The sequence below is a fragment of the Salvelinus alpinus genome, chromosome 20 (assembly GCF_045679555.1).
Source record: "Salvelinus alpinus chromosome 20, SLU_Salpinus.1, whole genome shotgun sequence".
Classification (NCBI taxonomy): Eukaryota; Metazoa; Chordata; class Actinopteri; order Salmoniformes; family Salmonidae; genus Salvelinus; species Salvelinus alpinus.
This window is the reverse complement of record NC_092105.1, coordinates 51,333,447-51,349,753: the sequence shown is the minus strand read 5'-3', so window position 1 is coordinate 51,349,753 and position 16,307 is coordinate 51,333,447. Positions and strand designations below refer to the sequence as shown.

Below are 16,307 nucleotides of genomic sequence, written 5' to 3'. Positions count from 1 at the left end.
ATTTACCTCTCTATGTCTTACTGCCTCTCTCTGTTGCGCATATCAGCTAACCAGACTGAATAGTGATCATGCTGTAGGCTAAATCAAGTGTTAAGCTGCTGTGGCAGTATTGTTGATATTTAAACTAGCTAGCTGGCTAGCTAGCTAGCTAGCTACACACACTCAACCAGTGACCGCATCTCTCAAGGCATACATGTTTGGATAACAGGTGCACGGATTCTCCGTAAAGGACAGACTGGGCAAAAGGCGCAACCGGGCCCACGCAAGCTCCATACAGGGCAGATCAACAGGCGCAACCAATAGACAGGATGGTGGCTAGTTAACTTAAAGGCTTGTCTTGCGGGCAGTGGGTTCCAAACAACAGTGACAAAATATGTATACAAAAAAATACTACCACCCAAAAGGGCAATTTGGAGACTGGAAGGGCAAAGGGGCATGTGCTCTGCACAGGTAGAACCATATATGTGCACGTGCCTGCATGATTGAAGTAATTACTTCAAAGTTTCTCTCCCACTCTCTTACGCTCTCTGACCCTGTTCTGATTTCTCCATCTCTCACCTAGAACCCATATCCATGAAAAATTTAAAACGGAGGTCAGAGTTTTTTGAACAAGGTAAAACACCCCTGATCGACCCCCGGTGTTGGTGAAGGGTTATTATCAATCGTCTGTGTAACTATCAAGAGGCTGGCTGCTCTAGGCTTCCATCTCTTTCTATCTAAAATCCACTGCTTTTTTCCATATGATCTGGTACTGAGTGAGTGTAACCCCATTGGTCTCCCCCTCCCTCCCACACCCGGGCTTCTCAGGGCCCAGTTTCAGTGCGCTGGTCTACCTCTGTGATAAACAGGGTTGAGTGTGTGGTGATTCTCCCAGAGACACTGAGCTCGATGAGTCTAGACCAGTATTTCCCAACCCTCTCCTGTGGGACCAGCAATCTATCTACATTTTTGTTGCAGCTCTGAGTTGACAACTAATCACAAAGGCCTTAGATTAGTTGAATCAGGTGGCTAGTTCAGGGTTAAAACCAAATTGAAAAACCGTCTGAGGATCCCTCAGGAGAGGGTTGGGATACACTTGACGAGAAAGTTGTGTTTTCACCAGCACTTTGAAGCACCAAAGGGGAGACATCATGTCAGAATACCATACCAACATAACAATCTATTAGACTCCATAGAAGTGGTTACAAAATTCTCACTTCTTGCTTGTGTGTTTTTGATTGGCTGCGTTTTCAGTACCTGCATACACAGGAGTAACTGAGAATCAACATTAAAGATGATCAATTCTAGGCTGTTCCAGAGCCATATAGGATAGCGATATACACTATAGTGTATATACAAAAGTATGTGGACACCCCTTCAAATTAGTGGATTCGGCTATTTCAGCCACACCCGTTGCGAACAGGTCTATAAAATCGAGCACACAGTCATGTAATCTCCATAGACAAACATTGGCAGTATGCCCATGATTTTGGAATGAGATGTTTTACGAGCAGGTGTCCACATAATTTTGGTAACGTAGTGCATATCTATGGCTCTGGGTTATTCACTAAGCCATAGAAAGTAATGCCATCACAAGGCTAACTCGGGTGTCATATGCTGTCAGGTGTATGGTACAGTATGTTGGTATGATGTCCAGGTATCACACATTGGCTCCCCTCCTTCTCAACCTTGCATGCTTTGCTGTGCTGTGCTTTTGCTCTTGTGTTATTACTCATAGCCAATGCTTTTGCATGCATCAACATGCATTCTGGTGACTGTTGACTTTTTCTGACTCTTTGCATCTTGTACATGTTTGTTGTTATATCCATTAAAAAACAAAAATGATAAGATGTTAATAAGTTGAATCTAGTTAGTGTGATGTACTTTGGGAACACACCAACAGTATGTTGGGCCCGACTATTCAGCAGTCAGGGACTGTTATTCTGCCAAAATCATAGACTCTTTGTGGCAATATTGGCAAGACTCTAGGTGAATTTAAAATACATCTTGTTTGCTTCAGGCTTGATTTAAAATCTCAAATTATAGCCGAGGGTTTGGTTAAAGTTGAAACACCATTTAAAAGCTTTTAGAGGTTGAAACACTCAAATCTGAACACACACTCAACCTCGGATAAGAGTTGAGGTTTTAACAAGCCTGTCAGCTTTTGCTCGGTATGGTAGCCTGTGGAGCCTCCAGGTGTGTGCGATTTAAATGCATGTATTATATCTATCCTAGGTGTCAGTCTGTGTGTCTGCTTTAGCAAACTTTAAACTGTCTCAACAAACATGACAATGATGCAGTATTTTAGAATACAGGAACAATGCTTCTCATGGCAGCATATACTGAATGCTGTATATCACTCTGAGATGTGACTGTTTAACACTAGATCGATTTATTTGATGATGTTTATTCTTTTTCAAGGGGGATCAGAGTCAGCAAAATCAGACGTAAGCAATTCTATTTAATATCTACAAAATGTTTTACAAGCAGGTGGTTGTTTTTTTTTCTCTCAAGTATGTGTTTATGTTCTTAAGTTTTTACAATGCATTGACCCATCATTGTGAGTGACATCTTTACTGTGTGGGATAGTGATGGGTTATTTAACTACCACACCAGGGGCAGGATCCTGAGCCTCCTTAAACTCCTTGATTGAAAATGCTAGTCCCAACCTTTGTGTCTTTGTTCATACAATACTCAATCTTTGAAATTGGATGATGAGTGGACTGAAGCATCTGTGGCTCACTTTGAAAAGGTTGAACAACATAACTAACAGTTCAAGTTTTAACTTTTCATCTTCGTCACAGACACAGAAATACTGTACATGGGTAGCATGTTAATACATAAACAATGAAACATTTATTGAAAAACAAGTGATATGCATGACAATGTGTATAAGGGTTGGGGAGACTCAAATAGCTGTGTTGATTAAGTGGGATTAAGAGGCTGTAAGAATTACTTATATTCAAACATCTGGTGAAGAAAAAACAATAAAGTAATTTGTGTATTTGCAGGATACAATTGTTCACCTATAAAGGAATAATGGCAATGTCTCTTCTCTACTCTCCTCTTCCTCTCCTCCATCAGATGCCCGTTGCCTCCATCGCTCCCTCCTCTAACCGCTTGTCCTGGGACCCGGAGGAGGAGCGCAGGAGGCAGGAGAAATGGCAGAAGGAGCAGGAGAGACTCCTACAGGTAAGAGTGTAGTATGTGTGTGGTGGGGGGGGGGGGATTGTTGTGTGTGTTTTTGATTGTTTGAAGTGTGTGTGTGTGTGTGTGTGTGTGCACACTGAATTACTCCCGAGGTCTATTTATGGAGGTAGAGAGATACAAAATGTGTCCAGCCTGACCCCTGCAGAGCAACTGTAGACTAGAAGCCAAGGCTCGTTATTCCTCCACTCTGTTGTAATCCCCGCGGGTCAAACGGCCTAATTTCTTAATGAGACATAGAAGCTTGGCAGAAAATCTAACAAGGTTCACCTACTCTGGGGAACGAAGCTGGAATGTAGAGCTGAGCGGTTGAAGGTGAAACGTTGGGATTGTTTCAGTTTTTGTTCTCAGGAGTCAGGTAGACTTCAGCTAATCCTTGTCTTCCAATTGCCCTTTTCTTAGGTTTTGGTAGGCTAAAATGTGGTAATTCTTTTTTTGTCGGGATATTAAGGGATGTCAATTGCTGAATGAGTTGAAGCACTTTCCTTGTCTTTACCATGAAACCAGAACTTTCTATTTCTATTGTTTAACAAGAGAGACTATTTTCCTTTTACATCAAATTGTGATTAAAAGTGGTTGTCAGTAGGGGGCCGGTGACCAAAGCTCTTGATAAACTCTGAATGTGTGTTTGTGTGTGTGTGTGTGGGTGCATACAGTACATTAACCTGTCTCTCTCTGTGTGCGTGTTTGTGATCAGGAGAAATACCGTCGTGACCAGGAGAAACTGGAGGAGGAGTGGCGTCGGGCCCAGCAGGAGGCTGTGACAGAAGGGGGAAGACACCACCAAGAGGTGAGGAACCATATCACCATAGCAATGTAATTTTATGGTTGTAACTCAGGACTTTGGCTTTAACCCTATACTGTCTGTTCCTCAGGAGCCGAGAGACCTGAAGATGGACAGCAGGAGTATCAGCCCCCACTCCCCCCTCCGCCAGCCTACCACGCCCTGGGAGGACGAGGAAGCCCAAGAGGAGGAAACACAGCGAAGACAGGAGGAGGAAGAGAGGAGGAGAGTGGAGGAGGAGCAGCAAAAGTGGGAGGAGGAGAGGAGGACGGAGGAGGAGGAGCGAGAGCTGCTGCGTCTTCAGGAGGAGAGGAAGAGGAGGGAGAAGCAGGAGGATGAGGAGAGAAGACAGAGGGAAAAGGAGGAGCTGAGATGGCAGAGGAGGAAGGAGGAGGAGAGGAGGCGCCAGGAGGCTGCTGAACAGCAGCACAGGGAGAAAGAGAAAATGCAGGAGCAGCAGCAATGGTTAAGAATAATATGTATTCTTATCTTTAAAGGTTTAGTTCACCCAAATTACAAAATGACATATTGGTTTCCTTACCCTGTAAGCGGTCTATGGACGAGGTATAACAGGAATCCCATGCTTTGTTTTAGTTTCTCTGGCACTGTTTCCGAATGCTAACATTTTAACTTTTGTGGCACTAATCTAATGCAAGTCGTTGTACCTATGTTAGCATTTTTCGCACATCATGTCCAAATTATCCTAAAGTATCTAAAATTGATTATGTAGACGAACAAAGTCACTTGTAGATGATGCTCCAGTATAATTACAGGAATTTTTTATTTTTCCCCCCAGTTTTTCAGTGTTGCTTTTTACAATGATAAAGATTTGCAATAATGTCGTTTTTCCTTCCCCATAATTCCCCCTTCCCATCCTACCCAGTTCCCTCCCCTAATTTTGAAAAAGTACATATCATTTGTGTGCAGTCTAAAAATATATATTTTTCTGGCAGTGGGAGGAGGATAAATTGGCAAATGTAAAGTTCAAGCTGAACAGAAGTTGAATGAGTCAAATCAAATTTATTTATATAGCCCTTCTTACATCAGCTGATATCTCAAAGTGCTGTACAGAAACCCAGCCTAAAAATAGTGGGCTTTTCCGAAAACCCGTACCCGTAGTTGGGTTGATGGAAAGATAAAGAGTGGTTGGGGGATGAAGGCAAGGGTGGAGAGAGGTTAAAGAAGTAAATTGATGGATAATAAAAATAGCAAGCACACTAATATAAAAGAAGAAGAATGGTCTTGCTGAAGCAAGCACACTAATATAAAAGAAGAAGAATGGTCTTGCTGAAGCAAGCACACTAATATAAAAGAAGAAGAATGGTCTTGCTGAAGCAAGCACACTAATATAAAAGAAGAAGAATGGTCTTGCTGAAGCAAGCACACTAATATAAAAGAAGAAGAATGGTCTTGCTGAAGCAAGCACACTAATATAAAAGAAGAAGAATGGTCTTGCTGAAGCAAGCACACTAATATAAAAGAAGAAGAATGGTCTTGCTGAAGCAAGCACACTAATAAATAAATAAAATGATCATACACCAAGGATTAATAACAAAAAGAGAAAAATAACAAATAAGGCAAAGATATAAACAATATAGCAACTGCAAAAAAATGTGAGGATCTACCTCTGCCTTATGCTAGTTACCTTCTTATACATCCGAGGTTTAATTCACATTTCTTACATATCTATTATTCTATCCCATCTATCTTCTATAGCGCTTTTGTCGTTACAGACATAATGTTAAAGTGTTTGTAAGGCTTTAAGATTTGTGTGTGCTAAATCTTCAAATGCTTATTGTAAACACCAACTCACTGCAGTATATTAAACATTAACATTTAGTTAATTAATCATTACTTGTTGCCTGTTCTCATGTCTACTTTACATTGAATTGTAACCTCTAACCCCCACTAATGGCCTGCCTGTGTTTTGTCTTCTCTGTATGTGTTTTGTCCTGTCTGTCTTTCCATCTGTTCTGTTCTGTTCTGTTCTGTTCTGTTCTGTCCTGTCCTGTCCTGTCCTGTCTGTCAATGTGTGTCTCTGTCTGTGTCTCTGTCTGTATTCCCTATCTATATTATCTTTCTACTGCTGTAACCCCATAACCCTTTCGCAAAACTTCTGGCAGGGTCGGGGACTCCTATGGCTATGCCAAGGCCCAGCCTGAGATATCCATGGCAGACAGGTCAGTGTGTGTCTGCCAAGGTCCAACCTAAACATCAAATACTTAAAAAATAATTTAAAATACTCAGAGTATTTGCTTACGTCTGCCTTGAGTGCCAGATGGGCTGGGTTTGCAGTTTTCTGAGTGTGTGTTCAGGTCTGGTGTGAGTGCATGCGTGCCTATGTGCGTTAGAGTGGCCATGGCTTTGCCTCTGTTGCAATCAGACAAACATACAGTATGACTTAATTGCATTCATAAAATCGATGGTCTGTTACTAGCAAACGCAAAGCATGCCTCAGCCTATAACTAATACATTATGTTCTAAGAGTCAACCAACATAACTAAATGTGTAGTGCAGCCCATGTCCCACAGGGCACTACTTTTGACCAGAGCCCTAATGGCTCAACAATATTACATCACAGCCTTATTCTAAAATGAATAAAAATAATAATAAATTGACAGCAATCTACACACAATACCCCATAATGACAAAGCAAAAACAGGTTTACATTTTTTTGTGCAAAAAAAACAACAGAAATATCTTATTTACATAAGTATTCAGACCCTTTGCTATGAGACTCGAAATTGAGCTCAAGTGCATTCTGTTTCCATTGATCATCCTTGAAATGTTTCTACAACTTGATTGGAGTCCACCTGTGGTAAATTCTATTGATTGGACATGATTTGGAAAGACACGCACCTGTCTATATAAGGACCCACAGTTAATAGTGCATGTCAGAGCAAAAACCAAGCCACGAGGTCGAAGGAATTGCCCGTAGAGCTCTGAGACAGGATTGTGTCAAGGCACAGATCTGGGGAAGGGTACCAAAACATTTCTGCAGCATTGAAGATCCCCAAGAACACAGTGGTCTCCATCATTCTTAAATGGAAGAAGATTGGAACCACCAAGACTCTTCCTCGAGTTGGCCGCCCGGCCAAACTGAGCAATCAGGGGAGAAGGGCCTTGGTCAGGAAGGTGACTTGTCACTCTGATTGTCACTCTGACAGAGCTCTAGAGTTCCTCTGTGGAGATGGGATAACCTTCCAGAAGGGCAACCATCTCTGCAGCACTCCACCAATCAGGCCTTTATGGTAGAGTGGCCAGATGTAAGCCACTCCTCAGTAAAAGGCTCATGACAGCCTGCTTGGAGTTTGCCAAAAGGCTCCTAAATACTCTCAGACCAATGTCACGTCCGGAGGAAACCTGGCACCATCCCTGGGGATATTTATCAGTGGCAGGGACTGGGAGACTAGTCAGGATCGAGGCAAAGATGAACTGAGAAAAGTACAGAGAGATCCTTGATGAAAACCTGCTCAGGACCTCAGACTGGGCTGAAGGTTCACCTTCCAACAGAACGACCCTAAGCACACAGCCAAGACAATGCAGGGGTGGCTTCAGGACAAGTCTCTGAATGTCCTGGAGGGGCCCAGCCAGAGCCCAGAGTTGAACCCGATTGAACATCTCTGGAGAGACCGGAAAAAAGCTGTGCAGCAACACTCCCCATCCAACCTGACAGAGCTTGAGAGGATCTGCAGAGAAGAATGGGAGAACGCCCCAAATACAGGTGTGTCAAGCTTGTCGCGTCAAAATTGTTGCAACCACTATTACTAGCCTGTTCAACCTCTCTTTCGTATTGTCTGAGATTCCCAAAGATTGGAAAGCTGCCGCGGTCATCCCCCTCTTCAAAGGGGGAGACACTCTAGACCCAAACTGCTACAGACCTATATCTATCCTACCCTGTCTTTCTAAGGTCTTCGAAAGCCAAGTTAACAAACAGATTACCGACCATTTCGAATCCCACCGTACCTTCTCCGCTATGCAATCTGGTTTCAGAGCTGGTCATGGGTGCACCTCAGCCACGCTCAAGGTCCTAAACAACATCATAACCGCAATCGATAAGAGACATTACTGTGCAGCGGTATTCATCGACCTGGCCAAGGCTTTCGACTCTGTCAATCACCACATTCTTATTGGCAGACTCGACAGCCTTGGTTTCTCAAATGATTGCCTCGCCTGGTTTACCAACTACTTCTCTGATAGAGTTCAGTGTGTCAAATCGGAGGGCCTGTTGTCCGGACCTCTGGCAGTCTCTATGGGGGTGCCACAGGGTTCAAGCCTCGGGCCGACTCTCTTCTCTGTATACATCAATGATGTTGCTCTTGCTGCTGGTGATTCTCTGGTACACCTCTACGCAGACGACACCATTCTGTATACTTCTGGCCCCACTTTGGACACTGTGTTAACTAACCTCCAGACGAGCTTCAATGCCATACAACTCTCCTTCCGTGGCCTCCAGCTGCTCTTAACCGCAAGTAAAACTAAATGCATGCCATTCAACCGATCACTGCCCGCACCTGCTCGCCCATCCAGCATCACTACTCTGGACGGCTCTGACTTAGAATACGTGGACAACTACAAATACCTAGGTGTCTGGTTAGACTGTAAACTCTCCTTCCAGATTCACATTAAGCCTCTCCAATCCAAAATTAAATCTAGAATTGGCTTCCTGTATCGCAACAAAGCATCCTTCACTCATGCTGCCAAACATACCCTCGTAAAACTGACCATCCTACCGATCCTCGACTTCGGTGATGTCATCTATAAAATAGCCTCCAACACTCTACTCAACAAACTGGATGCAGTCTATCACAGTGCCATCCGTTTTGTCACCAAAGCCCCATACACTACCCACCATTGCGACCTGTAAGCTCTCGTTGGTTGGCCCTCGCTTCATACTCGTCGCCAAACCCACTGGCTACAGGTTATCTACAAGTCTCTGCTAGGTAAAGCCCCGCCTTATCTCAGCTCACTGGTCACCATAGCAGCACCCACTCGTAGCACGCGCTCCAGCAGGTATATCTCACTGGTCACCCCCAAAGCCAATTCCTCCTTTGGTCGTCTTGCCTTCCAGGTCTCTGCTGCCAATGACTGGAACGAACTGCAAAAATCTCTGAAGCTGGAGACTCATATCTCCCTCACTAGCTTTAAGCACCAGCTGTCAGAGCAGCTCACAGATCACTGCATCTGTACATAGCCCATCCGTAAACAGCCCATCTATCTACCTACCTCATCCCCATACAGCCCATCTATCTACCTACCTCATCCCCATACATTATTTATTTATTTATCTTGCTCCTCTGCACCTCAGTATCTCTACTTGCACATTCATCTTCTGCACATCTACCATTCCAGTGTTTAATTGCTATATTGTAATTACTTCACCACCATGGCCTATTTATTGCCTTAACTCCCTTATCTTACCTCATTTGCACTCACTGTATATAGATGTTATGTTTTCTTTTGTTCTACTGTATTATTGACTATGTTTTGTTTATTCCATGTGCAACTCTGTGTTGTTGTATGTGTCGAATTGCTATGCTTTATCTTGGCCAAGTCGCAGTTGCAAATGAGAACTTTTTCTCAAATAGCCTACCTGGTTAAATAAATGTGAAATAAAAATGTATTTCAATAAAAAAAACAAGAGGACTGAAGGCTGAAATCTCTGCCAAAGGTGCTTCAACAAAGTACTGAGTAAAGGATCTGAATACTTATGTAAATGTTATATTTAGTTGTATTCATTTTTTGTGCAAAGGTTTCTAAAAACCTGTTTTGCTTTGTCATTATAGGGTATTGTGTGTAGATTGTTGAGAGAAAAAAAAACATTTAATCCATTTTAGAATAAGGCTGTAACGTAACAAAATATGGAAAAAGTCAAGGGGCCTGAATACTTTCCGAATGCACTGTAAAGTAAAAAAGTGGTATCACAGAGATTACGCAACAAAGCCTGAAGGCTTATCTGCATTGCAGGCCACTCATGTACTGTATGTGTTCATGTATTGAACTGTACGCATTTGAAAATACAAAGAGCCCCAAGGGCCCTGGTCAAATGTAGTACACTTTGTAGGGAATAGGGTACCATTTGGAACGTCGACCAAGTAAATCAATCATGTGTTTTACAGTGTACATTGATTCGAGAGACAATGAATTTCCTTGATTATCAGCCCCTAAATGTGTTTTGTTGTGATTGGCAGGGCAAAGTCGAAATCTACTCCCGAGCTGGACGACGTGGAGAAAACAGAGACTAAAGGTCAGTGGGGATATATTAATGTCCTCATCAATGTATTCATCAATATTCGTTAATCCTTATTGACCTTTTGGTGGAAGTTGAACCATTACTTAGCTGCTCAAATTAGCAAGGGAAGATGTGCGTGTGTGTGTGCGTGTGCGTGCGTGCACCCGTGTAAGTAACTGTATGTCAGTGAGTGTGAATACTGTACACACTGTGCCCAGGCCGGTATGGCAGCTCGGGGGGCATGGCCCAGAGGTTACTGGAGGAGGAATTGAGACGTAAAGCAGACAAAAAGGCCCAGAGTCTCCGAGCTGCGTCAGAGCTGGAGTTGGAGAGGAGAGACATCCTAAACGCCATGAGATACAGAGAGCCAGAAAGAGGTGTGGTTCACAGCCTCGACCGTTCCTCGACCGCTCCTGTCTAATCAATGCAGGACCCAGTCAATCAACCAGCTCAGCCGATCAATCGCGTTTAGCATGAATGAATATATAAACAGACGCTTCCAGATTTTATAATATGTCTTGATATTGTCCTATTGGTCACTGAAGCTGAATACAGAAAATGAATCTGTCCTCTCCAGTGGCTCTGTCACAATAATGAATCACTGGTCTTATTGGTGTTTCCTGGATGAATCACTGGTCTACAGTCTATTTCTGGACTTCCATCTAATCTGATTGGCTCTCATGTCTATCCCCTGACTCCCTCTCCTCTCCCATTGACCCATCTTTATTTTCTGATTCCCTCTTCTCTCTCATTGGCCCACAGTGACTAGCAGCGGTGGGATAGGCGAAGGATTGGGGAGGAAGGGCCAGCAGAGCGTACCCCAGGCGGAGCTGGAGAGGCAGCAGATCCTGCAGGAGATGAAGAAGAAGACCAACCTGGTCACAGACAACAGCTGGATTCGCCAACGCTCCACCAGCACCACCACCAGCAAGGACCCCACTGCCAGCCCCATCAGGAGGTACTCTTCCTGGGGCTTGACTGGGGCTCCGCTGGCGTGGGGGAGGTGGATCAGTACAGTACAATGTGTGTGTTGAATGATAGATAGGGGTTAAGCCACCCTCAATGGCCCTATTAGAGGGTACTCTACCTGGGACTCACCTGGGTGTCCATATTAGGACAGCTCCACATGACTCTGACACCAACTCCAAGGAACTCTGACACGCCTTCCATGGATTTGTGACTACTCTGTTCCAATATGGACAGCACACTAAACTGCCTAGATTGGGCCACCAGGGGTTTAATGCTGTATACTGCTAGCTTGAATGAGTGTGTGTAACATGGTAACACATCATTTACAACAACTATGTTAGTCGAAGTAACTGTTTTTAGTGACTTTAACATTTTGGGCTCTAGCCTGGATGCCAGTCTCTTTTCTGTTGCAGTTATCAAAAGAGTCGGCTAAATCAGAAACATAATGGCCTGTGGTGTCCAGGCTATTTGGGTGCTTACGCTAACCCGCTAACATCCGGGAATGTGTTCAACTTTTCAGAGGCGAGTCTCTGGACAACCTGGACACCGAGCCCCGTTCTTCCTGGCGCTCGTCATGGACACCGGGAAGCACCTCGTCCATCCCCAACTACAGCCAGCCTCCTTTAGCCCTTTCTGGCCTCAAAACTACATCCTCCTATGGCGGTGTTGCCTACGGTGGTGGTGGATACAGCGGCGGGGTCGGAAGTCGTCCTGGCTTAGCCACCCTGCCCTCCTCCCTCTCCATGAGCTCCCTCAGAGAGGCCGGGGGGTGTAACCTATCTTCCTGGTCCCTGCGCTCACCATTGCCATCCCCCACCCCTTCTCTTGGCCCCGAACCCGAGTCACGCCCATCCTCACAGCAACGCAGCAGGTAAAACATCCAACGTCCAATCACGTGGCACACTGCTGCTTGCCAAAAAACTGAGTCGGTAGATTTTCTCCCAATCACTGATACAATGTCAGATATTGGAGCTAAAAGTCAGATTCTTGATCTGGGGTTAAGGTTAACACCAAAAACCCTTGCTCAAAGTTACAAATGCTGACATGCGTCAAAATGTCTGTGTTTAGGTGTTTGTGTTCACCACAAACGTGAACCACGGTTTCTTTTTTATTTATTTATATTACAGCATATTGAATGACTGTCATTCATATTCCATTCACCCAGCTCAATGTAACATTGATAGGTTTAGGCAACTACATGACACTCAAATTTTCCCTATACCCATCATGAGGTTGCTACAACCTAGCCTACGAATGAAAGTGTATCACGTAGGTGCACATGTCGAGAGACAAATTGGAGTAAACAAGATGACATTTAATACCACCTTGCACACTCTTGCCTGCATCTAGTTGATCTATGTTGTAATCATTAGTCCAAACAGTTGCAAAACATTCCAAGAGTTTCTATTGGACAAATTTCAGGTAGGTCTATCCCCGTTTCATTTGCTTCCAATTAAGAAACCTTTTTCAACAGAATCGACGAAATGAATACACCCCTGATCACCACGCACACAGTTCACTTTCATAGCAGCCACATACAAACAGCACTATCACTTTTCTCGTTGTATAATTCCTTCTCTCATCAAAGTTTACCTTTTCCCTTCGCTTGTGGACAGTGCACAACACAACAGCTGTCTTGACCTCTCCAAGCTAAACCTTCATACCATAACCGCTAACCACTACACACAGCCTACATCGCTGTCAACCATATTAGCTAACGTCATAGTTACTAGAACTAACTCGTTAGTAAATCCGCTACAATCACACAGTTCAGTGTACAGCAAGCAATTTAGCATTTACACTAGCGGCCCACAGTGGCAATAAATTAATAAAACCAAAAGCGTTCCAGTGTTGGATAGCCTTAGCCAGCTAGCTAACATAAATAGCATTCCTCTCTGTTCGAGTAGGCTAAGTGACTCAAAATTGAGCTCAGGTGGATCATGTTTCCATTGATCATCTTTGAGATGTTTCTACAACTTCATTGGAGTCTACCTGTGGTAAATTGAGCAATCGGGGGAGAAGGGCCTTGGTCAGGGAGGTGACCATCGAATACACATATAACATGAACAATTATGAAAGTATTTTTGTTTGGATAGGAATGTGTGTGTATTCTCAGTTATCCAGTGTGGTTGATGGTGCGTGGGTGGGCATGTATATTTTCGGTTCTCCAGTCTGTGTGTCTGTGTTCTCCAGTCAAGTTATGGTTTTGCGTTCTGTAATCTCAGGTCAGTGAGTGGCAAGAAAGTCTGTACGTTCTGTGACACGGTGCTGGGCAAGGGAGCCGCCATGATCATCGAGTCCCTGGGACTCTGCTATCATTTGACCTGTTTCAAGGTGAGAATTCAAAGTTCAAGACCTCCCTGACCTGGAGATTGAGGTCATGATTGGTCCATAGCAAAGACTAAACCTGCCTGATCCTCTCAGTACTAACCTTATCCACGGAATGAGACTGTACTAATATGGACAACTTGACCCTGATTAATGTTACACTAACCTAACCAGCATGAATGGATCACAATCTGGTCTGATCCTTTATAACCGTACACACAAAACCAAGGAAACAGAAGTCCCACTGGGTTGTAAAATGGATAGTTGATGACTTTTCCAATGCGGCCAATGATTACCATTTAATTAAGGTTTCCAGTGTAACTTGACTGGAGTAATGTTTCCATTATCTTTTTAGCTAATTGAAAAATACAGTTTCTTCCAAATTCCCTAAGATCTATAACTTGCTGCAGAAATGGCAAACAGTTTGGGACATTGTTTTCATGGTTTTATGAGCATTTCAGGAAATCTGACTGCATTTGTGCCAAACCTCACTAACCAATCCTTCACCTCACTATTACCTATCACCAGCACTTGCTGCTGACATCATGACGAGCTTCCAAAAGTCCCTACATTGTGCTTGAACTGTCAGTTATTTATAATCTCATTGGTCTCTCTGTCTGTCAGTCAAGTGTCAGGTGTCTCTCATGGGCTCTGTCTATCTGGTTGTGGCTCCATGGGTATATGTCTAGCACTCTCCCCATGGCTGCTCTGTCTGTGGAACTCATATTTCCTCCAGGGGGCAACTTTCCTCTCCTCTCCCCCATCTGATAGTGAGGGATCTGGGCTAGCCCTCATTGACCATTTCCCTCTCTCCCTATCCTCCAGTGCATCGACTGTAAGTCTGACCTAGGAGGATCGGAGGCCGGAGCTGAGGTCAGAATACGTAAACAACAGCTCTACTGTAACTCCTGCTACATGCGATTCAAAAGTGAGTATGACATTAGCTGGGTACCAGCTGAAAAGTGAGCCAACTAGAATCAAAGCTGAATAATAATAATTTGGTGGGTGCTTACATGTACATGTGTAAATTGGAAATACGTTTTTGCATATCCCAACTCCCCTTGAGAGTGTGGTCACCATTGTTCAGCACCCCTGGAGCAATTAGGGTTAAGTGCCTTGCTCAAGGGCACATCATTTCAAAATGTTCAGCTCAGGGATTTGAACTAGCGACCTTTCAGTTACTGGCCCAACGCTCTAACCACTAGACTACCTGCCACCATTTATAAAAACTCCATACTCATACCTGACCGGTATCGCCAATAGTAACAGGGCTCCTGTTACTATTGTTTGTTGTGTTGAGTCGTGCCGTGTCGTTTAGTGATATGATGTGTTGTTGTGTTATCGAATAGTATCATTTCGTATCGTGTTATAACCTCTATCTTCTTTCCCCTCTAGCTGGACAGCCAACATTGTGACAACGCACTACTTGACAACAACCCATGACCACTGCAACCAGCCGTAACTTCAGATGTATTAATGTGTTTTGTGATTTGACAAAAAGCCCTGATTCTTCAATTAACAACTATCTTATTCTTTATTTCTACTGTACGCTTGAGAGGGTGAGATTGACCAAAAAAGTGAAAATGTTGATATCAACGTATTATTTTAACCAATTGCTTGTATAAAGTAGGAGGGATGTGCATGCACCTGCGAGTTTTAGACTTTTAGCTGAAAATAGGGTTGGAAAATTCTGAAAACTTTCCCAAATTTCATGGGTTTATCAGAAATCACTGGTGGCGGGTTTTGGAAATTTTGCAACCCTAACGAAACAATACTGGAAATTGATTTTGGTCTTGTTCATGAGATTATTGATCCTGATTACTTCATATTTCAGAGATTTCATGTTAGGCTGGGGGGGAAGTCTGCGATTTATTCTCATTTTCGCCTGCAAATGTTTTAGTTACAACAAGTTTGTTGTTGACTCTATTTTTATCGATGTGCCTTTTTTGTTTGTGATGGGGGGAGATTATTTAAAGTGAATGGATTGAAAATATATTTAAAAACTAGCATGATTTGTTAGAGAGAGAACTTATTGGGGAGTTGTTGTTTCGCATTAATCTTATACATTTTAGGAGTTAACATTTTTGGGGGGCTGAGAAAAATGTAAATCATTATAATGTATGGCATTAAGGCAAAATTTGTAAATAAAATGAGTAAATCGTGGTCTCTGACTTGGTCTTCGTCTTTTTCAATAGATTCCTCTCATTTTCTTCTCTTGTATTGCTGTCTCTCATCCTCCTTTACATCCTTCTCCCGCTCTCTTCCCTAGGTCTTCCCTATTCTGTTTCATTCTCTTTCTCTTAACCTATATTCTCTCTCTTTCTCCTTTCAATGAGTTGATGAGCAGGGTTGAGCGGACATGCATGCCGTACGTCCTCCAAAGCCAATTTGTCATGCATATTTAATTCCCCCACGCATTCTTACATTACTCACTACGATAAGCTATTCTCTTAATGTATTCTTCCATTTGGGCTGTATAATGAATTGATATCTGCATAAACATACAGTACCACTCAAAAGCTTGGACACACCCACTCATTCCAAGGTTTTTCTTTATTTCATACTATTTTCTACATTGCATAATAGTGAAGATATCAAAACTATGAAATAGCACATATGGAATCATGTAGTAACCATAAAAGTGTTCAACAAATCATATATAACAAATTATATTTGAGATTCTTCAAAGTAATCTCCCTTTTCCTTAACAGCTTTGCACACTCTTGGCATTCTCTCAACCAAATTCATGAGGTAGTCACCTGGAATGCATTTCAATTAACAGGTGTGCCTTGTTAAAAGCGAATTTGT

The 16,307-nt window shown here is 43.2% G+C and overlaps 1 protein-coding gene across 5 annotated transcripts in view; it reads left to right on the top strand.

Moving 5' to 3' along the window:
- Window positions 1–15,662, top strand: part of LOC139547060 (LIM domain only protein 7-like) — a 98,585-nt gene extending 82,923 nt beyond the window's left edge. For all 5 annotated transcript variants that reach the window (XM_071356113.1, XM_071356116.1, XM_071356115.1 and 2 more), the window contains 13 exons: window positions 563–613; window positions 2,401–2,426; window positions 3,064–3,171; window positions 3,884–3,976; window positions 4,062–4,435; window positions 6,094–6,150; window positions 10,162–10,217; window positions 10,421–10,579; window positions 10,965–11,160; window positions 11,692–12,042; window positions 13,397–13,505; window positions 14,325–14,427; window positions 14,895–15,662. In XM_071356113.1, the coding sequence (XP_071212214.1) occupies window positions 563–613; window positions 2,401–2,426; window positions 3,064–3,171; window positions 3,884–3,976; window positions 4,062–4,435; window positions 6,094–6,150; window positions 10,162–10,217; window positions 10,421–10,579; window positions 10,965–11,160; window positions 11,692–12,042; window positions 13,397–13,505; window positions 14,325–14,427; window positions 14,895–14,914 (1,703 nt within the window). In that variant the 3' untranslated portion in view covers window positions 14,915–15,662. The remainder of the gene's footprint in view (window positions 1–562; window positions 614–2,400; window positions 2,427–3,063; window positions 3,172–3,883; window positions 3,977–4,061; window positions 4,436–6,093; window positions 6,151–10,161; window positions 10,218–10,420; window positions 10,580–10,964; window positions 11,161–11,691; window positions 12,043–13,396; window positions 13,506–14,324; window positions 14,428–14,894) is intronic.
- Window positions 15,663–16,307: the final 645 nt, after the last annotated feature.